The sequence below is a fragment of the Phoca vitulina genome, unplaced genomic scaffold (genome assembly GCF_004348235.1).
Source record: "Phoca vitulina isolate PV1807 unplaced genomic scaffold, GSC_HSeal_1.0 scaffold14, whole genome shotgun sequence".
NCBI classification, from domain to species: domain Eukaryota; kingdom Metazoa; phylum Chordata; class Mammalia; order Carnivora; family Phocidae; genus Phoca; species Phoca vitulina.
In genome coordinates, this window is record NW_022589717.1 from 11,345,797 (window position 1) to 11,369,599 (window position 23,803).

General features: G+C 37.0%; 1 protein-coding gene across 3 annotated transcripts in view; it reads left to right on the forward strand.

Moving 5' to 3' along the window:
• The first annotated feature begins 511 nt into the window (after positions 1-511).
• PCDH10 (protocadherin 10) overlaps positions 512-23,803 on the forward strand; it is a 60,889-nt gene continuing 37,597 nt past the window's right edge. For 2 of the 3 annotated variants that reach the window (XM_032412852.1, XM_032412854.1), the window contains exons 1-4: positions 512-4,200; positions 5,783-5,841; positions 6,374-6,480; positions 14,424-14,729. In XM_032412852.1, coding sequence (XP_032268743.1) covers positions 1,570-4,200; positions 5,783-5,841; positions 6,374-6,480; positions 14,424-14,729 — 3,103 coding nt within the window. In that variant the 5' untranslated portion in view covers positions 512-1,569. Of the gene's footprint in view, positions 4,201-5,782; positions 5,842-6,373; positions 6,481-14,423; positions 14,730-20,843; positions 22,774-23,803 lie in introns of those variants that run through there. The other variant, XM_032412853.1, reaches the window with a different exon arrangement.

A 23,803-nucleotide genomic window follows, 5' to 3' on the forward strand; every position in this document is an offset into this window, starting at 1 on the left:
CTAACGCGTCTGCACATCTATAGTAGCTGCCAGCCCACATCTCTTGGCGTGAATCCCTCGGCTTTTCAGGACCTACCTCCGCCCCACACTCCAACTGCTTCACTCCTTTCCACACAGCCCCTTCAGACCCTCACGCTTAGTTTTACCCAATCCATATTATATCTCTTTAAAAAAAAAAAAAAATGTCCAGCCAATCTCTGCCAGAGCCCCTTAATTAGGTAACCCCTGCAGTTAGTGGCCCCTCTGCAACTTTTCCCCTTCCCGGTGATTTATTTCCACGATCAGTAGTAAAGGAAAATACCTTAAAGAAAAAAGAATGTTAGGCGTCATTGGAAACCCCGCTCCGGAGAGAGGATACCGCTGCTGTTGCTATTATGTTTTCGCATTTGCTGATGCAAACAGGGGAACCTCTCTATTCCCTCTCCATTACCTGCGGCTGGGGACTGGGAACTTTCCGCAGCAGAGTCCCCAGCTAGCGCCTCGGGACCTGCCGGGCTGTTCTCACTCTCACACTCACACTCACCCCGGCCGCCCGCCCGGTCGCGAGTTCCATCCCGCCCCTCCCGGCTGCCGAGTGACGCACATGCTTGACAGCCAGATTGGCCAATTAGCGGTGGCTCGGTGGGTGGTGCTCTTCAGTTACTGGTTGGCAGAATGAGGGCGCTGCGCAAAAACAGAAAAGCGGAGCGCTCGGAGCTCAGAAACTGCCAGCCGAGATCACAGGCTCTAGGGCTGAAGCAGGAGGAGGGAAAGACTGGAAGGAAGAGAGACAGGTTAGAGGGAAAGAGGCTTGGGAAGAAAACAGCTGGAAAGAAACTGCTCATCACACTTATAGAGAGGCAAATGATGGTGGAGATGAGGACAGAGAGAGACAAAACTATGAAAGCCAAAATATACAAATAGAGCGAAAGAGGAGAAAATGCCAAGAACATCCATCCGGAGAAATGAAGAGAATGAAAGTTTTATGCTGCAGAGCCGTTCTATGTTTTTCCGGCACAAAATTCTCTTGCTGTTTTTAAGCCCTTTTGCATTTGCCAGCCGTTGACATTGAGGCATGTTCAACGGTGCCAGCAGCGTCTCCTCTTCCTTCTCCTCTTCCTCTTCATCTTCCTCCTCCTCTTCCACCCTCTCCTCCTCCTCCTCCTCCTCCTCCTTTTCCTCCTCCTCCTTCTCCTCCCATCAGCAAGAAGACAAACCGAGGACAGTCTTGAAATACCGAAATTTCCTCCTTGGGATTTGCCAGCGCCGCGTTGCGCCAAGACTGTAGGAATAAAGGACGCTGACTATTGTATTATTATTTTATTAATTGGTCAGTGGGAAGATTACAGATGAGGAAAGGGGACGCCTGTCACCCTTCCTGCGCTAAGATTGAAAAAATGAGGCTGAATTGGGGGAAGCCCTAAAATGAAGCAAAAGGAATAGATTTTTAAGGACAGAAAACCACAGGAGCCCCCCACATAGCGCACTTTTATTTGTATTTTTTTTTTAAGATTTTTTTTTTTCGTGGTGGTGGGGGAGGAGATTGGGTGGCTGGCTGGCTGCGGGAAGCTGCTTCCTTTCCCTTTGGAGATGATTGTGCTATTATTCTTTGCCTTGCTCTGGATGGTGGAAGGAGTCTTTTCCCAGCTTCACTACACAGTGCAGGAGGAGCAGGAACATGGCACTTTTGTGGGGAATATCGCTGAAGATCTGGGCTTGGACATTACAAAACTTTCAGCTCGCAGGTTTCAAACGGTGCCCAACTCGCGGACCCCTTACTTGGACCTCAACCTGGAGACCGGGGTGCTGTACGTGAATGAGAAGATCGACCGCGAGCAAATCTGCAAGCAGAGCCCCTCCTGCGTCCTGCACCTGGAGGTCTTCCTGGAGAACCCCCTCGAGCTGTTCCGGGTGGAGATTGAAGTGCTGGACATCAATGACAACCCCCCCTCCTTCCCGGAGCCGGACCTGACAGTGGAGATCTCTGAGAGCGCTACGCCGGGCACCCGCTTCCCCCTGGAGAGCGCTTTCGACCCAGACGTGGGCACCAACTCCTTGCGCGACTACGAGATAACCCCCAACAGCTACTTCTCCCTGGACGTGCAGACCCAGGGGGATGGCAACCGATTCGCCGAGCTGGTGCTGGAGAAGCCCCTGGACCGAGAGCAGCAAGCGGTGCACCGCTACGTGCTGACCGCGGTGGACGGGGGAGGAGGGGGAGGAGGAGGAGAAGGAGGGGGAGGCGGCGGGGGAGGGGGCCTACCACCCCAACAGCAGCGCACCGGCACTGCCCTACTCACCATCCGAGTGCTGGACTCCAACGACAATGTCCCCGCCTTCGACCAACCCGTCTACACTGTGTCCCTACCAGAGAACTCGCCACCGGGCACGCTTGTAATCCAGCTCAACGCCACAGACCCAGATGAGGGACAGAATGGCGAAGTCGTGTATTCCTTCAGCAGCCACATTTCTCCCAGGGCGCGGGAGCTCTTTGGACTCTCCCCGCGCACCGGCCGACTGGAGGTGAGCGGCGAGCTAGACTATGAAGAGAGCCCAGTGTACCAAGTATACGTACAAGCCAAGGACTTGGGCCCCAACGCGGTGCCCGCGCACTGCAAGGTGCTAGTGCGAGTACTGGATGCTAACGACAACGCTCCAGAGATCAGCTTCAGCACGGTAAAGGAGGCGGTGAGCGAGGGCGCGGCGCCCGGTACAGTGGTGGCCCTGTTTAGCGTGACCGACCGCGACTCAGAGGAAAATGGGCAGGTGCAGTGCGAGTTGTTGGGGGATGTGCCGTTCCGCCTCAAGTCTTCCTTCAAGAACTACTATACCATCGTGACCGAGGCCCCCCTGGACCGAGAGGCTGGAGACTCCTACACCCTAACAGTGGTGGCTCGGGACAGGGGTGAGCCGGCGCTCTCCACCAGTAAGTCGATCCAGGTACAAGTGTCAGATGTGAACGACAACGCACCGCGGTTTAGCCAGCCCGTCTACGACGTGTATGTGACCGAGAACAACGTGCCGGGCGCGTACATCTACGCGGTGAGCGCCACAGACCGCGATGAGGGCGCCAACGCCCAGCTAGCCTACTCTATCCTCGAGTGCCAGATCCAGGGCATGAGTGTCTTCACTTACGTGTCCATCAACTCTGAGAACGGCTACTTGTACGCCCTGCGTTCCTTCGACTACGAGCAGCTCAAGGACTTCAGCTTCCAAGTGGAAGCTCGGGACGCCGGCAGCCCCCAGGCTCTGGCTGGTAACGCCACCGTCAACATCCTCATCGTGGATCAGAACGACAACGCCCCTGCCATCGTGGCGCCCCTGCCTGGGCGCAACGGGACTCCAGCGCGCGAGGTGCTGCCCAGGTCGGCGGAGCCGGGTTACCTGCTGACGCGCGTGGCGGCAGTGGACGCAGACGACGGCGAGAACGCCCGGCTCACCTACAGCATTGTGCGGGGCAACGAAATGAACCTCTTCCGCATGGACTGGCGCACCGGGGAACTCCGCACTGCGCGTCGGGTGCCGGCCAAGCGCGACCCCCAGCGGCCTTACGAGCTGGTGATCGAGGTGCGCGACCACGGGCAGCCGCCCCTGTCCTCCACTGCCACACTGGTGGTGCAGCTGGTGGATGGAGCTGTGGAGCCCCAGGGTGGGGGCGGGGGCGGTAGCGGGGGGCCAGGGGAGCATCAGCGCCCCAGCCGCTCCGGCGGCGGGGAGACCTCGCTGGACCTCACCCTCATTCTCATCATTGCGCTGGGCTCGGTGTCCTTCATATTCCTGCTAGCCATGATCGTGCTTGCCGTGCGTTGCCAAAAAGAGAAGAAGCTCAACATCTACACGTGTCTAGCCAGCGACTGCTGCCTCTGCTGCTGCTGCTGTGGCAGCGGGGGCTCGACCTGCTGTGGCCGCCAAGCCCGGGCGCGCAAGAAGAAACTCAGCAAGTCGGACATCATGCTGGTGCAAAGCTCCAATGTACCCAGTAACCCGGCCCAAGTGCCGGTGGAGGAGTCCGGGGGCTTCGGCTCCCACCACCACAACCAGAATTACTGCTACCAGGTCTGCCTGACCCCTGAGTCCGCCAAGACCGACCTGATGTTCCTTAAGCCCTGCAGCCCTTCACGGAGTACGGACACTGAGCACAACCCCTGTGGGGCCATCGTCACCGGCTACACAGACCAGCAGCCCGACATCATCTCCAACGGAAGCATTTTGTCCAACGAGGTAAGGCTGAAGCGAAAGGACCACCATCTCTCATCTCCTCCATCTGAAAGCCTCCTCTAGCCCGGCCCTTGTATCTCTGGTGCACTGTGTATTTATATTTAGGATATTAACTTATTTGTATCTCTGTGGGGGCAGGAATTGGGGGGAGGCTATCCCACCCCTTCGTATGTAACCTAAACTTCGTGTTGTCCCTAATTTTCTGCGCTCCACCCCTCCACATTTACTTTCATTTCCTCCCCTTGGTGCTTTGCCACCTTGGACCCTCCTTCTTCCCTCTGGCATCCTTCCTTTAAAATCCTAACCCCTTCTCAGTCCTTTCCCTTCTCAGAAATCTGAGGGTAAAGGGAAAAGTCCGCGGGGGGAGCGAGAGAATTGCGATGGAGGGACTTTCTGGTACTGGCAAAGGTCTTTTTCTCTTTGCGTTTGTCCCAGGCATTAATAAAGTTAATTCTGTTTGCTTTGTTTATCGATGCTTTCAGTCGCGTGTAAAAGTAAGCTATAGATTGTTTAACTTCGCACAGTTGTCTAAACTCGAATGCATGTTTTAGTGAATAAGTTATCAGATCCTTTTCCTCCGAACTCGGGTTGCAGAAAAGCCTTCAGTTCTGCTCTGGACAGCATTTACAGACGCTCTTGAAGCCCAACGCCCACACAGTGTGAATTTGAATGAAGTTGCTTTGGCACAAATCCCTGTAAGCGTAAACTAACGAAAGGCTTAAACAATTGTTACCTTAAATATATCTTTTAGCTAATAATCACCTTTTGCCACTGTTCTTGATAAATCACTACTGCTGGCTTTCTTCCTCAAAGAATTTGGCTTGTTAATTCCGATTTCTTTTTAAAAGATGGCGAAGTGGCAAAGTTGGAAGGAGGGAGGGAGGGGGAGAACAGAGTTGATTTATGTACAAGAAAGTTTGGACCAGAAAAGGTGTGTGGATGGTGGAGTTGGGGAGGAGAATGCAGAGGGTATTTGGAGGGGGAAAAGTTTGGGGGGGGGGGTTATGAATTCTTTTCTTGGCAGGTTATTTTATTTATTTGAGTCTTAGATATTATTAATTGACTTTCATGAATATTTGTACAGCTCATTTGTATCTTAAGCACATTTTGAAAATAAACAACAAAATAATTCCATAAAATATCCAAACTTTTTGCTTATTGAGCGTGCTGTTTTTCTTGTGTCAACCAGTATGCACCTAAACACTTTTTTAGGCCGCTGAAAGAAAGACTGCAGAGTATACCTAGGTTGACTCTATTAGGGACAATAGTTTATGAGCCCTAGCTATGAGGTCATTTGCAATCTCTCCTTAAGCACACACACACACACACACACACACACACGTTTAAAATTGGCTTTTTTATTTTTGCAATGTTTTTTAACCTTTACTGAAAATCTAGACTGAAGTGTCTCTGCATATTGCCCTTCCCTTACCCAGCAATCACTAGGGTGAGGCCTTAGAATAGCTTGAAAATTCATAAAACTGTACACAGTACTTAAATGAAACTCAATTCCTAACCTCAAAAGAAGACTACTAGTTAAGCCCTCAGCATTCAAATGCTCTTGATTTATTTATCTTTTTTCTAGACTAAACACCAGCGAGCAGAGCTCAGCTATCTAGTTGACAGACCTCGCCGAGTTAACAGGTATGGACTCTTTTTTTTTTTTTCCCCCTAGCTTGATGTGTGGACAATTTCCTACCTACTAAAATTAGGAATTAGGTGTATTATCCAATATTAAAATATAAGATCTCCAGCTAGGTCAGAACATAAATACTGATTATGCTGGGGTTCCTAGACAATATATTAAAAATATGGGTATAGTTTATCTATATACAACTTACTGAATATATTTGAATATTTTGTCAATTTATACTCACACTGCTTCTGTCTCCCTATTCCCCGTGAATAAATACTCTCTTTTATGAAAATGATATACACATAAACAAAACTCTAATCATAGAATAATGACTAAAGTGACATACCTTAAAGGCTCAAAATGACTGCTCTGCTCGGTTTTAAAGAATTAGGCTTAAGGTGACGAAACTAGCTTTCTGCAGAAATAAAGCCCAGAGGTCTATGAATCTGCAGCACCATTGGTGACCATGTGGTGGCAGAAGAATGTTTTCTGTGTTTCTTTGCCTTTTTTATTCTAATATTCACGTTTTTGTACTTCTAGTTCTGCCTTCCAAGAAGCCGACATAGTAAGCTCTAAGGACAGTGGTCATGGAGACAGTGAACAGGGAGATAGTGATCATGATGCCACCAATCGCGGCCAGTCAGCTGGTAAGTGTGTTCAAAGGGCAATGCTGACTTTTATAGTTTCTTGTTGTTGTTGTTAAATGTCAATCTAGAAAGAATGATATCCTGGGGAATTTTCTGTAGGTTTAATGGTGGTAAGTCCACAGGAAAATGGTGTGTCATCCTATGTTGATAATTGTATATTCAAAGATGATTATAAAAATCTAATGTTCCTTTGGTTAAGGTTAGAGATTTATTGGGAAATATGATAGAATATGAGCTATATCTTCCTTACATAATGTTCTTTAGTGCAATTATATTACATACAAAAACCTATAGCTTTCTCACCTGGTCCAGGCCTCAGTCTTACTCTTCAGTCAATTAAGGTATTATTAGACTTGTTTATGGATGAGGTAACTGAAGATGAATGAAATTGATTGACCTGCCCAAAGTCACAGAGAATAAGTGGATGATTGGGAACTAGAATCCAAATTTCTTCCTTTTGAGAGCAATGAATTTTGCAAGCCACTGAGTATTGAATGGGAGAAAGAAAGGTGATTAAAAGTCATGAATAGGCTGAAAGCAGGATTTCCAATGCTGGGTTCTTAGGCTTCAAGTCATTAATAAACATTTGATAGTGTGTATTTTCTCAAGCACCTTAGGTTTCCTCATATTTTCAATAGGGTCCATGACCTGTCAATTGAACCCCATGTGTATTTGTATATGAGGTTAGCAATAGACACTGATGGGGTTGCAGTGTGATACATATATTTTACATTGTTTATTTTACTTTTTTCTATATAAATTTAACTGTTAAGTTTTATAGGATGCTGATAACTCTGTTTACTAATCCTTAAAGAAAACACTATTAAAAATGAAATATATACCTTATAATAATGAAAATGATTTCACAATGGTTGGATTTTCTTTCTACTTCATTTGCAATTCAACTAAGAAGGGTGCTTGTTGTTTTGTTGTTTTTTTTTTTTACTTTTCCTTTTTTGATTGAGTTTTGTGTTTTTCTGACATGTAAAGAAATGGAAAGGCAAATTAAACTTCGTAACTTATAAAAATGTCCATGATTGGGCCATCTCTAGATTCAACTCTGTTCACTTGATTTTAAGCTTTATTTTGGTTAATGATGTAACCACAGAGTGATAGAGTCCTCATTTTCAAGGTAACCTTGGTCCTAGAGAGCACATATTCCTGAACACACTTGGTGGACCTCTGAATGGTGCCGAGGCAGTGTGTCAAAGGGCAGTACCCGCCCCATGGTAGCCTGGCAGCAGTGGTTACCTCAAGCCTCTCACTTGGCTAATGTGTGCGGTGTCTGAGGCTGCCTTAGCCTTGGGAAACACAGGCAGGAGGAGGGGAGAAAGAGGCTGCTCAAGGGTCTCTTTATATTGCTGCAAGTCATTAATATGCAGACCTAATGAGACTTGAGAACTGCCAAGAATCCCCGGAGGTCCCTGCCCCTTGCGGGCCTTCACGCTAAGTGAACAGAGCATCTATTTAGTGTCTGGGAACCTGACAACAAACCAGATCTTGCCAGAAGTTTATATTTGAGTACAAAGTCCCTTTCATTTTTGGCCTATATATGGCATATGATTTATCGTTATCTTTAAAAAGCTGTACGTTTAGAATTGCTCATTCCTATTCATTTTTCAGGGTTTCTAATTTAAGTTAGCCTTTTAAAACTTTTAAAACAAAATGTTTAATATTAAAATAGTATCTGCTGCATGTATCCTTGGGTGCATTTTATTCATTTCCCACTCCCCCACCCCCTGCTTTGTTTTTTTCTGTAGCACTCCAGTCTCAATGAACATTTCAATTAGTTTAGTCCCTCAGACATAATGAGCTATAATAACCTAACCAAAGAAAAAGAAACGAATAAACATCTGCAAAAAGTGTTATATTTGGAAGATGGATGGGAATAGATTCTTATCAATGCGCCTTCCCAGTAGCTATTTTATTTCTCAGGGACTCAATGTTGCCATTTTTGGTAATGTTTCTTTCGAATTATTTGAGATGTCAAAGCATTAAAAGGAAAATTAAAATGCCAAACTGTGTTCTGGAAAACATTTTTAAAAAGCAAGGCAGTTTGTATTTTTCTTTATCAATGGCAAAAATTTTTCCCTATCTTTACATTCTTACATGTGAAAAGTATTACAGAATGAATTTATTTTTGTATTTCATTGGCAGTTCTAGGGCAGCTGAAACATACTGAGCACAGTAATTGCTGTTTCAGAATTGTAATGACACACTTGTATTAAGAAGTAATCTCACCTTTGTGTGCTGAATTGCAATCAGATTTAATATGTCTAATTTTATTGTAAGAATGACTTTGAAGTGTTTTCTTCTTTAGGTATAAAGCCCTAAATACAGAGAATTGAAATGCATTTACTTAATGACTTTCTCCAGTTCGTACTGATGTTGTGTACCGTAAACTTCATAGCAAGTAGCTATAATATTTCCTAAAAGTTAAACCCATTTCAGGTGAATAAGTACATCTGTTTTATTCTCTTGTAAAGCCAGGTATTGATGACTTTCCAATTTTGTAATATTTAGGAAATATTATTCACAGCACATCTATTTCCAGGTTTACGATATGGGAAAAAAAATACCAATAAGCAAATCTTACTCAGCCAATTTTTAGGGGGAGAACAGCAGGTTATCAAGGAAAAATAATACTAGAAACACATAGACCCTGAATTCTGTCCTTCAGTCTGTACCTCATTCCATATTACATTATATACAATATTGAGCTTAGTGCTTCACCTGTTTAAACTTCCTAACTTTTTATTTATTCTCAATTTCTTTTTCTATGTTAGCATTACTTTGTATTCATTTATTTAGATATGCCTTCTATTTATTCTTCTGTGAATAGTTTTCTTTTTTGTTCTTTCTCCGCTACCCCCCTTGCATTTCTCCTTTCTAAGTCATTTGCCGTCACCAGTCTTGCTCATAGAAGGGCTTTAAACACAGAGGCAGCTGCACAGAGAATCACATAAGCTTTTTCAGTTTTCTACTGCACCTGGCTCCATGTGTGAAATTCTTCGGCTTGACCACTGCTCTGTGGCATTTTCTTTCCATAGCCTTGTCAAGGTGCTTTCCGTTTTTTTCAGTGCACTATTGATGTATTGGTTAGATATGGCAGAAGTCCAGGGAAATGTGGTAAATATATGCATAAACCATCACAGGAGGAAGATCCGATTAATCACAGCTTAAATAGCCAAAAAAAGACTCAAAGTGAACTTAAAAAAAATAGTTTCAATTTTGTTTAGTATATCGTTAGATTAAAAGATCTTTTTTTTTTCTGATTTGCCATACTGATACAAAAATTTTAGTTGTGTATTCTTAAACATTTTAACATTATTGTAGGTAGTCTAAGGAGATGTATTTAGTTGTAAGAAATTTTTGCCTCGTTTATTAAATATTTGCAATATGCATACTCCTGGAATTATCAGTTCATTTTTAATAATTGTGCCTTCGTAAAGAACATACTGAAGAAGATAACCCTAATAAGTGATTCTGTTAATGTTACTTGTTATAGTTTACCTGAAAATTGTTAAGTCGCTCCTTCTTGTAAATTTTTCTTTCAGTTACAAGGAAACTTAGCTTCTAAGTGTGTTTATTTTTTAACTAATTATTGAGATTGATACATGATACGTGGTCAAAATTTGGCTATACGTAAAAAAAAAGTGATTTGAATTGTCAGTATCTTCAAACTAGTAGATAAAGTATATCATGAAATGTGTTCAGCCATTGCACAACTACTACAATATCAGCAAGACAATTTTTGATTTATCATAAGTACAAATTTCCCTTTCCCAACTCCAGTAAGAATTTAGATACTGGCAGATTAGCATCTGGACTTATAAATTGAATTTTCATGATGGTTTGCAAAAGCTTATTCAGGTTTCTGGGGAAAATCTGAACTACAAATTGATGTTACAGAAAGATTTATAATTGGAAAAATATATGACAAAATATTAGAGAAATTGGAGAAAAACATTTTGAATAAGTAGGGAGAAATTTTGATGTACATGTTTTGATTTTTTCATGAGTGAATCATGTTGATAAATATCTGCCTATGAGCTATATTTTCCTAAAAATTACAACAACTTTTGTGCTTGTAATTAATCTTTCTCCATTTTTTGGTGCTAAGTGGTTAAAGGAGGATTGGAAATTTCTTCAAAAATTAAGTATTGATTTTCTTTAAAGTTAATTTATCAAATTATGAAAAATTAAACATTTTTTATGAAGCCTGAATAAAAAGTGAAGCATTTTTTATGAAGGTGCATGAGGAAGAAATGTACCTATAATTTTATATTATTACATTTATCAGAAAACAACACAACTTGAATACAATTATAATATTTTTGAAATCACAATTTGTTCTCAGTGGTAATATCACTGCCTCTGACTCTAAGGAACAAGTTACTTGCTGGTTAAAAATATGTATTTTAAAACTTCTCTAAATATATCCTTGCATAACAGGCAGTCTATCACGTCAGCTGTCATGCCTTGTAGAACAGATTATTTCTGAGAAGTTGGAAAAATAAATAACTAGGAGAAGAAATTTCAAATTATATATATATATATATATATATATATATATATATATATATATATGTTCAGATATTTCTTAGAAAATACCAAAACTTCAAAACTGAGGTTTGGCCTGTATTTTTCTGCGGTACAAATATCACAGGTTCTATAGTAAGGACATTTGAATAAGAAAAACTAAAAATCAAGTTAAATTTATTTTCTCTTGGGCTTTCAGTTTGAGCTATTAAAAATTTCCAAGAGCAATGTGAAAGGCATGCATTTTAAAATGTCACCTGCCCTATAATACCTGGCATTCCTGTATATCATGTAGTCATTTATCATAACAAAAGTTCAATATACTTCTGCTTATTTGGTGATTAAATAATATATTTAATGGGACTGGAGATAATTGAAAAAAGGTAAAATACTGTTAGTCTTTTAGTGACTCCCTGACGTGAGGAATGGTAATAGGATCATTTATCTGGTTCTCAAACTATATATCTAAAAGGCAAATGATTCGAAATTTATTGATGTACTATTTGTTATTTTTCTTCTAATTTTGTTTCTATGTCTGATATTTTTTTTCCTCATGAGAAATCGGTACACTTGCATTATCAGTAAAACTGGTGAATTATATTCATGCACAATTTGTGACACCATAACTCTCATTCTAGTTATATAAAGCTGTGTGTTATTACTATGGGAATCACACTTTAAAAGGACTAGTTCATAAATTTATTAAGAACATTATTTCTAAGTGTTTTCTTCCTTCTGTCAAGTAAAATTGTTCTTCCAACAAAAATTTTATCGTATTTCTCATTTTTCTTGTTATGCACATGACATATTTTCTGCACAGGTTCTCAACTCATGAGACCTTGATTACATCATCTAAGGGAATTTTAACTCACCTCTAATAACTACAGAAGCCGAAAACCAGAAAACCATTAACTTCAAGAGAAGAAAATGGGCACAATTGAATATGTACTATATATAAAAACAAGTTCTATTGAAAGTACCTTCTAACATAATCAAACAGCATCTTAATAATGTTGAAAGACTAGTTTATTAAAATTTTTCTATAAGAGAGATGATCATATTTAAAAATATGAGAGTCCTTGGGTACAGGTGCTCGAAAAGATGTGAAAGATTATTAATGGTCCCATGTAGTGTTTAAAATGATATTTATCAGTCATGTGAGGAAAATTACATTTATTCCAAATTTTGCATTATATACCCATCTTTGTTAGGGTATAGTAATGCAGTTCAATCTTAATATTTGAATTAATTCCACCAACTTTAAATTTTATGCCTTGAATTTAATTTTCAAACAAATGATTGGTCATCATAATTTGATTTTAACAGTAGTCTCATTTATCAAGTCTTTTTTTTTTTTTCTCTATCACACTGCAAATAGGGAGCATTTCTAGTACAGTATTCAAAATACAGGGGCATCTGTGTGGCTCAGTCATTAAGTGTCTGCCTTAGGCTCAGGTCATGATCTCAGGGTCCTGGAAGGGAGCCCCGTATCAGGTTCCCTGCTCAGTGGGAAGCCTGCTTCTCCCTCTCCCCCTCCCCCTGCTTGTGTTTCCTCTCTCAATGTGTCTCTCTCTATTAAATTAATAAAATCTAAAAACAAAACAAAACAAAACAAAACTATAAATCTCTCTGGTTCTATAGCTTCTACCTACCTGGTATGTCACTGTGTATCAGGGACATTTTCCTTCCCTTATTCTTTTTCTTTCTACTTATCTCCTTGAAGAAATAGGATAAAAAAACTGAGCTATTCTGGTGTCTAGAAAAACACTGACATGTTTTACATGCTTTCTTAGTCTGGTTCCTTATCCTGGTTTCAGCTCACGTTTAAGTTCCTCAACAGTTCACTGATCAGTAATTTATTTCCAGGCTTATGCATGACAATTATCAATGGAACATTATAATCGAAGTCAGACTTGGCATTATACATAGTTTAATTTAAAATAAAAAAGTCATAAAGTGAGATTAATATATGATAAGAAGCTTCATTTTATTTCTTTAAACATAATTTACATAATTAACTGTTCTGAACTCCAAAATACTTGTGGATAATCTAGAAGATTAATACTCTGAAAAAAATATTTTCTGTATTTTATATATGCAGATATTAACATATACACACAAACAGGTAAAGCAGTTTGTGACACAATGCCATCAGGAATTTATAAACTAAACCTGACTCAGGAGTTCAAATCACGAATGGTATTTATAAGAAGAAACAATCAGATGGGTTCATTAAATAAATATTAGTCTGTCGATTAAAAAAAAGAAATTCATACTCATGCATTTGAGAGTTTCTTTTATAAGAGTAATCATACTCAAATTACTTTAAATTAATCCTGTTTAAAAACATGCACAATAAATGTGTTAGTATGTTTAGAAAAATACTAAAATGTGATTTGGGTTTATGTGCTTGTTTTTCTGAGTAGGGGTAGTTATCAAAATGAATATCAAAAAGTCTTCTATAATGCTCAAAAATTGTTATGCTTTGCTTAAGAAACTAAACTTTCTTGAGTCATAATCAGATAATGTTGAATAGTCTTGTCAATCTGTGGGAGACAACAAAACTTGAAGATGTCATTTGAAATCTTCGTATTCTCGGATTAATAGGGAAACAGTTCTGTGTTGACTAGGACAAGTGTTTTCCAATATGGAACAAGTAATAAGGTATTTGTCAATAGTATCTGCAGCTGACTCACATTACACTCGATTACCTTGGTTTCACTAATTACAGTCATTTGTTTTTGGTTTGTCTGCAGTGGTAAATGATAAGTGGTTTGTAGTAATATGGGCTACCAGAATGTCATTGACATATACATTTTAGGGTCATTTTCTGAGAACCCGAGAAAGCATGCTCTTGACCACTCAAGAAATGTTTCATTCTTGTTATTTATTGGTTTATCAATATGTGTGCCGTATTTCTGTTGAACTTCACTTTTTGTTTCATGTCCAGATTTCATGATCTAAATACCATCATTTGTGCTTCACATAGTTCTAATGTTTTTGTCTCTAAGGAAAAAAAAAAAAATGTTGGATGCCTTATCATCATTAGAGATTACGGGTTATAAAGGCTTTACACTTTGCATTTGTCTCTATTATGAATTTCACCAGAGATTTTTTTAAATATTCATTCTTTTTCTACTCACCATTCCCTAGTTATTTAAATAATTTAGAGCCAGAATTTTTTCCCAATACTCTGAGAATATTAGAAACATCTTCCTCAGGGTCCTCTTTGCTAGAAGTCTAACCCTTTGGAAAATAGTACAAAGACATTTTTGGTTCCTGTGAGGTTAAGGCAAGAAAACTTTGGCAAAGCACATTCACCCAGCACTCTTTATGCCACCTGTAATCTCTCACATTAGCGAAACCTGAACCTGTAGTTTCTCTTTTTTTTCTGCTTACAGGCATGGATCTCTTCTCCAACTGCACTGAGGAATGCAAAGCCCTGGGCCACTCAGATCGGTGCTGGATGCCTTCTTTTGTCCCTGCTGATGGACGCCAGGCTGCTGATTATCGCAGCAATCTGCATGTTCCTGGCATGGACTCTGTTCCAGACACTGAGGTGTTTGAAACTCCAGAAGCCCAGCCTGGGGCGGAGAGGTCTTTCTCCACCTTTGGCAAAGAGAAGGCCCTTCACAACACTCTGGAGAGGAAGGAGCTGGATGGACTGCTGTCTAATACACGAGCGCCTTACAAACCACCATATTTGAGTAAGTATTACATAAAAGGCTTTATCAAAGTATTCCCTTTGAGGGAATAAGTTCAACATGCCATTCTTCTTAGTAAAAATAGAGTTCAAGGTGTTTTCTGAAACAAAGGTAAAAGTGACTCTCGGATGCAGGCAGTACTTTACTATGGAAAAATGAATATACTCAACAGGAAGACAGGTTCCTGTGTTAGGACATGGTTGTTGACAACAATCAAACGTAACTTTTGATGCTGAAAACATTTTTCAAATGTGCTTCGTATTTCCTTTGAATATTGATCTCTTGCTGACTTGATTTCCATGTGTTTTGAAGGGCTTAATTAAGATGGAAAAGCATCTCTTGACACTTGAGTCACTGGGAGATTTCATTTTTTTATTGATGCCAGCATTATCGCATACTCATCCTTTTTCCATAGTGACATTAAACATTTTAGGCTAAATTAGGAAATCAGTGCAGCCATTACTTTGACCATTCAACGCAATTTAGTAATATGTTCATATGGAGTAAGTCTCTGACCAGAATCAGAGGAACTATGTGATGGAAGCATATAAATAAAGCAATATTCTTCATTTACTTAAAATAATATGTTCTTCTAACATGGAGACATTGAAAATTGTACTCAGCTCTTTCAATATCGGGACCACATTCTGTAAGTGGATTATTTTATACAACCACTGTGAAAATAAAAATGCTTAGAGATTCTGTAGTGTATTTCCTTTGAGGATCTTGGTGATGAAATTATATTCTCTGCTACATAGTTATCTTTTCCTTTTAGTTAATGGGTAAATACCGCTGACAATTCAATAGTTTGGTCAAACCATATAAACTAGTATTTGATGAGAAGGAAACTCATTAAAATCTCAGTCAAAAGATGACTTTTATCTTGTATAGGAAATCCAGTATATATGGAATCATAAGCTAGGAACAAAAATGAGCAGAATGCAGATGTATCATTTCTTTTATGATTTATGGAATAGGAGGGAAATAGGAAAAAGTACTGAAAGGAAAGAAAAAAAGCTAGAAGAACATATTTTTTAGCTCTTATGAATGTAAATATGAAAGGCATGGATTGAATGCATTGAGGACAAGACTACTACTCTAGACATTGATAATACGAGTCAACAAGTGTCCTATGAATAAAGGAATGGATCTGCCATTGGATATATACATTGTGATGGCAACAGTGATTAAACTGTTTTATGAAGGATTGCCTTCAACTTTTCAAATTACTTGGAAATACCATTACCCCACGCATGATGTAGTATTTTAGCTTTTCAGAACCAAATAATTGCTCCTGTCTATTAGCTATTGATATTTGTTTTGCTTTATCTTTTGAAGTTAATAAATACAAGGAGAGCACATATACTTAAGGGAAGTATTGAAATGCCTAACATAATAACTATGATGAAATTTGGATGCTAAAGTCCTAAAGTTTAGCTCACATATCTGCACATATGAGTGATTTAAAATAGCCTAAAATAATTATGTGTGTTGCTAGAAATCAAAGAATGCATATGTTATTTAATTAAGAAAATTAAGATTTGTTTGTTTATTACTCAGATATGGTAGAATAAATTAGTTTTTAAAAACTATTTTTTTTTTCCTGTGTTAGCCAGCTCACACCACTCAAACTTTAGGGTTTGGGATGAAGTGTGACCTGGTTGAAAAATAAGCCCAAATATAAGTATTTTGTTGTTTTTACTTATACCATCCTTAGCTCTTCATAGAACTTCAACTTTTAGTGTTTAATGTTATCTTAGACTCACACAGTTATCTTTAAAATTACATCATGGTTCTGATTTAATAGACATAGGCAATTTTACAGTTAATTTGATAGTATAAACTAAAAATTAAAAACACCACTGACCATTTTGCCCTCCAAATTCACCTGATGATGGTTGTTAATACTTGTACTATTTATCTTCAGGAATGGAAATATTCTCATCTTCTAAATTGAAAAGCATGTCACTTACATAATTAAACTAAAAACTTGGCACCTATAACTTGTTTTTAATCAGAATGTTTAAATAATTATTGGGGTAGTAATTTTCTTTTGCTGAACATGCATTTAGTTCTTTGGTGAACATAATGTTTATTTAATGTTAAGAAAGTAGTTGTATATTTATTTTTGTAGAGCTCTAAAAATAAGGCCTAATGAAGCTACCACTGTCATTTATAAAATGATCAGGAAATAATAATATGCTTAATAATACAGATGAAATCATTGTCTATACCCAAGAACTTCCCATTTCTATACTTTTGATTGCTAAATTTAAAATTAAAAATCGCAAGAAACTAACTTCTACACAAAAGTACTTGTATGCACATGTTAAAAAACAAGTAGTTTGTGTTTCTTTTTGTATGCCCAAATACAACTATATTTCCTTTTTTTTCAATGTGTAAGAAAAGATCCATGAAGAGTATGGATGGTGTATTTAGTGAAATGGAAGTTATTTTTTAAATCGGTAATAATTTTGAAAACGTCTATTCAAACTCATTAGTCATGAGTACTTTATGAGCATGCTTGTTCTTATTTTTGTTATAATACTGTAGTTTGTTAATGCCCTGATAAATACCAAAGGAATACACTGAAAGACTGAAGAAATAAATTTAAACATGCAGAATATGGTCGTGTTCAAAACTCAATGTTTAGATTTATCTTAAAATACTAATGAATTTTAGCATAAATAAATTTACCTTTTTCAGAGAAATAAAGAAAATATCACCTTAACTTTTAATAAAAATTAATCACTGTTTTTGACACTTATTAAAATGAAACATGAAAAAAATTATTACCTGGAGTTTAAAAATAATACCACATTTTATCGTGAAGAATTCAAGAATTTCTTTAGTATTATAGACCTCTTATTTAAAATAACAGTCTTTCAAATGACAAAACGTTATACAGAAAACAATCTGGATAGCCTCAGCAACTAAGTAGCATAAAAATAATTTATGTTTAAGAATATAATTGATAAAAGCTATATTATTAAGATAATTTAGAAAAACCCAATAGTTAAAACAATATCTTAAATATTACTTTTGCAGTCATACTTACTTATGATTTCGGCTTCACATTTTAAATATCATTGCTTGTGACTTTTGTCAGCAAATAAGCTTATCTTTTGGTTCGAATCAGCATAAGCCGTACAGTAGTAAAGATGTAAGGATTCATTCTTTGGAAACTCATTGATTTCTTTTTTTTTCTTTTTTTTAAAACTTTATTTTATTATGTTATGTTAATCACCATACATTGCATCATTAGTTTTTGATGTAGTGTTCCATGATTCATTGTTGGCATATAGCACCCAGTGCTCCATTCAATACGTGCCCTCTTTAATACCCATCACCAGGCTAACCCATCCTCCCACCCCCTTCCCCTCTAGAACCCTCAGTGTGTTTCTCAGAGTCCATCGTCTCTCATGGTTCATCTCCCCCTCCTATTCCTCCCCCGCTTCATTTTTCCCTTCCTACTATTTTTTTTTTTTAGCATATAATGTATTATTTGTTTCAGAGGTACAGGGCTGTGATTCATCAGTCTTACACAACTCACAGTGCTAACCATAGCACATACCTTCCCCAACGTCTATCACCCAGCCACCCCATCCCTCCCACCCGCATCACTGCTTTCTTGTCAATAAACATAATCAGTGCCTAAAAATTGACAATAGTCAAAAAACAAATAACCAATGAAATTTCATCTAAAATATATTTGTGAAAATCTTTCTTTCATTTATTTAAAGGGTCATACAATAATAAATTATACTGAATGAAATGAAAAAAATACATTGACATTAGAATTTTTTAAACCCTAAATCCATGAAATTTTCTAGACTCATAGGACTGTAGGGAACCATTTATTGAAGTGTCACAGTCCATCCCTCTTTCACATTACACAACATTTAGACTAGTCCATGTGTGCAAAAAATTGCTAGTTTTCTCCTTACCTAATTTTATTTTGCCTACTTTTTGAGTCATTTTGAAACTTCAATTTAACTCAATCTTAACACAAGAAAAGATGTCAGAACTTTGAAACATTCCATTTGAAAAGTTGCTGACACTTTACCTAGACTTTTTCCAGTAAACCTCATTTTGAGAAAATTCTTTTGGGCATCTATGTTATTTCTATGGTGCACTTCAAGTTTTCAGTTGATTAAAATTGTAGAGCATGTTTTGTTTAGACACATCTCTCCATCCCTTCATTATCTCAATCTGCCTTCTGTGAGTTTTCGTAATTTGTTGAACTCAGTAGTGTGGTAAGAACATACATAAGATTCAAAATAAAACCACTTTTCTTATTGGTACACATTACTCTCGTATTTATGAATCCTTGTATATGTTTTCTCTGGGATTTCTATATTCCTGTAATGTCATAAACATAACATCCATTTATCAAATAATAAAGTCCATAAATAAGCATTATTATACATGGCCTTTTAAACATTTCTCTCATAGGTCTATACACCACTAAATGAATGGACATTTTTTTTCAGGATATTTTTTTCCAAGTACATATGTTAATTTCCATTCCCTTTTTCTCCAAGTTGTGTTACTTTCTTATAATATCCTATTTCTGAGACTTTTGCTTCTCTCTCTCTTCTTTATAAGAATAGCTCTAGATTTGTGAACCTAACTTTCTCACTTTTTTAGTTTAAACCTTTGTGACAAATCTCTGGTCTTTGAATAACACCAGTCCTTCTGTTTTTCGTTAAATTCCTTTGTTTAGTAATTAAGAATTGATTTCTCATAATCAAAATAGTTTACTCACCTCAGCTCTGTGAGCAGGAAATAAATGATAACTCAGGGCCAGAAAAAAACCCAACCAATCCCAGGTCATATTCTCTGTATATCTACTGTTAGATTTAATGTTCACTGAATTTTATGATATTTTACTTCTTTGAAAAATGATAATCTATTCACAATTTGTATCATTACTCCAGTTAGCTGGTGCAGCAGCTGCCTGGAAACTTCCTGTAACTCCAGATAACTGAGATATAATCATATTATCTTATTTCTTCTGTAGTTGTTCAGTAATGGTCTACCTCAATTAATGACTTCAAGTGAAAGCTATAAAAATCCTTCTGAGGTGAACGTTCATTTTACATCTATACATCTGGCAATTTCTGTAGGCAATTTGTTTTTCACTTATTCAGACATCAGTGCTTCTCAGTGACTTATGACATGTCATTTAAAATTTGTGCCCTTGGGTGCATTGGAACTGGTTAGTATACAGTACTCTCTTGGCGTATTTAGACTCATTACCCAGCTATGCATATTATAAATGCTAAATAATTGTATGATAAAAAATGAATGAATGGCTGAATGAGTGTTTTTAAAGTACCCAAATAATCTTTAATGCAGTCGTTATTCTTTCATTTACACACGCGTCTGCACACAGGTTTTTTTGTTTTTTTTTTTAATCCCTAGGCAAACTTTCTTTTCTTCAAATTTTTAAAATATATTTTAAATTAGTTATACTTCTCTCGTGCTATTACCTACAAAGTTTTTATAAGGGGAAGGAGATCGTGAACTCATTCAAAATATTGATATGCCCATAAACAAGGTGCTTTGTAAAATATGGTGGAGTTTTTCAATACTTCGAGACTTTAAACACCTTTTGATTCAATCTAAGAACTTATATTCTAAAAAGGTGTTAAATTTGTTTCATACTTGTTAACTCTCCTAGAATTTTAAATACTCCTCTTTCTTACCAGATCTTTGAGATAATCTTTCCTTGACATATTTTATTTACTAGCAGCTTTCATAGTTTAGGTCTTATCTTTCACTTCTTTGTAAAGCTAATAGGTATAAATATTCACCTAGTATAGTCACTTATTTTTCTTATATAATTCCCATGTAGGAATTATTCATTTGCATGTTACTAATTATATTTTTGAACTGACAGATACATAGCTAAATAAAAACATATATTTAAGGGTATATAGAAAAGACTTAATTGATAAAAGTAATTTATATCTTTATTCAATATTTTGCACTCCTTAGTATATGAGTCTCCATCTACCCTGTAGAAGCAGTTTATTTTGTGCATACTTTGCATTTTATTGAGCTACCATTTAGCATATTAATATTATTTATATACCTCATTTTATATTACAGATCATTTCCATCCTCTTTCTTATTTTGTACATTGGAAGTAAATCCATATAAGCACTTGTCCGTCATGTGAGCCTAACAAAGGAAGATTATCAATTAAAATATAAATAGGATTATTCAATGAAAAGGATTATCTACTTGGGAATTTTTCCTGCCTCATCATACTGAAGATGTGTGGGTCAAAATTTAAATGCATTAAGTTATAAAGATATTGTAAAGAAGTCTGGAACATACAAATTCAATTGCTTATAAATATCATTAAACATTATTCAATACTCAATGTGCCAGACGTTTTTTGGGTGAGTCTGCGTCTTTTAAAGTCCTTTTAATAGGAATTAGATATCATCATTTAGACACTATAGCTTGGAAACTCTTTTGGACTATGAGGTTCATTGTTCAAGATTAAGAAATACTATCAAATTAGGACTAAGCTCAGCATAATGGGAGTCAATTTAATGTTTCCCAAAGTATAATAAAAATCTTGGAATTTCTATATCAAGATCCAATAAGACTTCCTGATTACTGCATTAGTGGCCCCTAATCACCTACATCAATTTAAGTGAGGAGAGTATGGAGGATTTGAAAACATTGAATCCCAAATGTAATTACATACAAAAGGATATGGATAAGGACAAATTATAAGCTAGAAATTTTCACAGATGAAAATCAGGGTTTTATTTCTGAATCTTTCATCGATACATTATATGACAATATGTTTGTACTACCTAGGCACATACAATTTTCTTTCTCTTAGAGATAACTTTCTTTAAACTGTGAAGATTGAAAAGACTATATGTGAACTTAATTTCAACAAAATTTCCATAATCTGTACAGTCGAGTGTTATTAAATTATCAGCGACAAAAAAAATTATCAATGACAGCTTTTAAGTCATTGAATTCAACAAGTGATTGTAAACATATTTTCTGTGTTCTATTTCATGATTCTGTTGTATGGATACATTTGTGCATATACATATCCCATATAGAAGCATTATATTTTTAATTTAATTTAATTTTTAATTATATCTGTCAATTACCAGAGGAGAAACAGAGCGTGATTATTTAACTAATGGCTACTTCATCATCAGAAGCTATTAAACCTGAGAATATAGTGTTTTTTGAGAAACAGATAAGTGACATAATCAATTTTGGTCTGTTTCTTTATTTTTTAAGGTACTGATTGTACTTTTTTAGGACCAGATCACACTGCATATTATAGCAAAATTAATCGTGACACTGTAGAGGAAATAGATGTCTGTATTCTGAGGAAAACATTATTGTTACTGTTTGTAAAAATGTAATAAGTAAGACTTTTTTCCTCTTTTCATGTTGCTATTAGACAGAATCCTACCCTAGATTCCAATATTACCTGTGTTGGATATTTAATGGTATATTTTACATGTACTAGAAAAGTGAGTTAGTTTGTCATCAAGTGGTCTAAGGTTCATATTTATACCAGTAACGATATTTCAGCTGAAAGTTGCATAAAGACTGCATTATTCATAAAAAGCATAGTTGTAAATATTTTTTTTTTTTAATTTTCAAAAAAGTGTCTTAAGAAGGAAAAAAGACCCAAGCCCAGGAGAAATACATAAATAAAATCAGTATCAAATGTATATTTCTTGAGTTAAATTTTGAATCACCCTGGATAAAGAAATAGCCATGGTGAAGGGATTCTTTTCGATCTCCCTAAACATCATTGGTTTTGTCTCAAAGTGCAACACATGGTAGAAAGTTCTGAGTCAACAATGGCAACAGTATATAAAGTGTACATAATAAGTTATCTTGATAGGATATACTTGCTGGTGTATATGAGATACAATATTTCCCATGTAGTTTTAATCAAAATAGTGTTAGGAATAGGTCCATAGGTATGAAGGTGAATGTTACAGTTTAACTGTTGTTATTGTTTCATTCTTAGAAAATGTACAGAGGGGCGCCTGGGTGGCTCAGTTGGTTAAGCGACTGCCCAGGATCGAGTCCCACATCGGGCTCCCTGCTCAGCGGGGAGTCTGCTTCTCCCTCTGACCCTCCCCCGTCTCATGCTCTCTCTATCTCATTCTCTCTCTCAAATAAATAAATAAAATCTTTAAAAAAAAAGAAAATGTATAGAAAATCTGGAGGCTGACCTGTGAAAAAATTAATATAAATTTATTGTGCTCTTTCTGCCCCACTGTTAATAAATCCGATGCCAGAACTAGTCCCCTTGCTAGTCACCGATGGTGTGGGTTTAAGGTTTATTTGCCAGAGAAATACTCATCAGATGATTACACTGAAGGTCATGAAATCAAGGTATGTTTTGGTAGATGTATCTTGATTTTTGAGTTATCTCAATCTTTTTGATAAGAACAATGGTACTAGAAAACAATATTACATAGAACTCACAGAGTTCTACTAAATTATACTTTTAAAGATAAAAATGGTGGATAATTTCAAGCATATACAAAAGTACAGTGAGTAGTTCTAAACTCTCCATGTTCTCCAGCCTAAGCAATGATCAATTCTTAGCCATATTTGTTTCATCCAACATTAAAACACTGTCTTTTCACTCAGATTTTTAAAGCAAATCCAGATTTTTAAAGCAAATGAAATTAAGTTCACATATAGTCTTTTCAATCTTCACAGTTTAAAGTATAATGTATCTACTGCTTAATCCATTAAAATTTCAGCATATGTTTATTCAAGATAAAGTTTATTTTTAACGTTACCACAAGAACAGTATTCCTCTTTAAAGAAAGTTCTTACTATCATTGGTTGTCTAGTTATTGTTCAAATTTCCATAATTTTCTCAAATATTATTTACTTTTACATTTATTATTTATAATTTTCTCATAAATATTATTAATATTATTTATATTTAATTAATTTGATTCATGATTAAAATAAGCTCCATACATAGCAACCCATTTTTAGTTTTTTATTTTTAAATGTTTTATTAAAGTATAAAATACACGTAGAAAGGT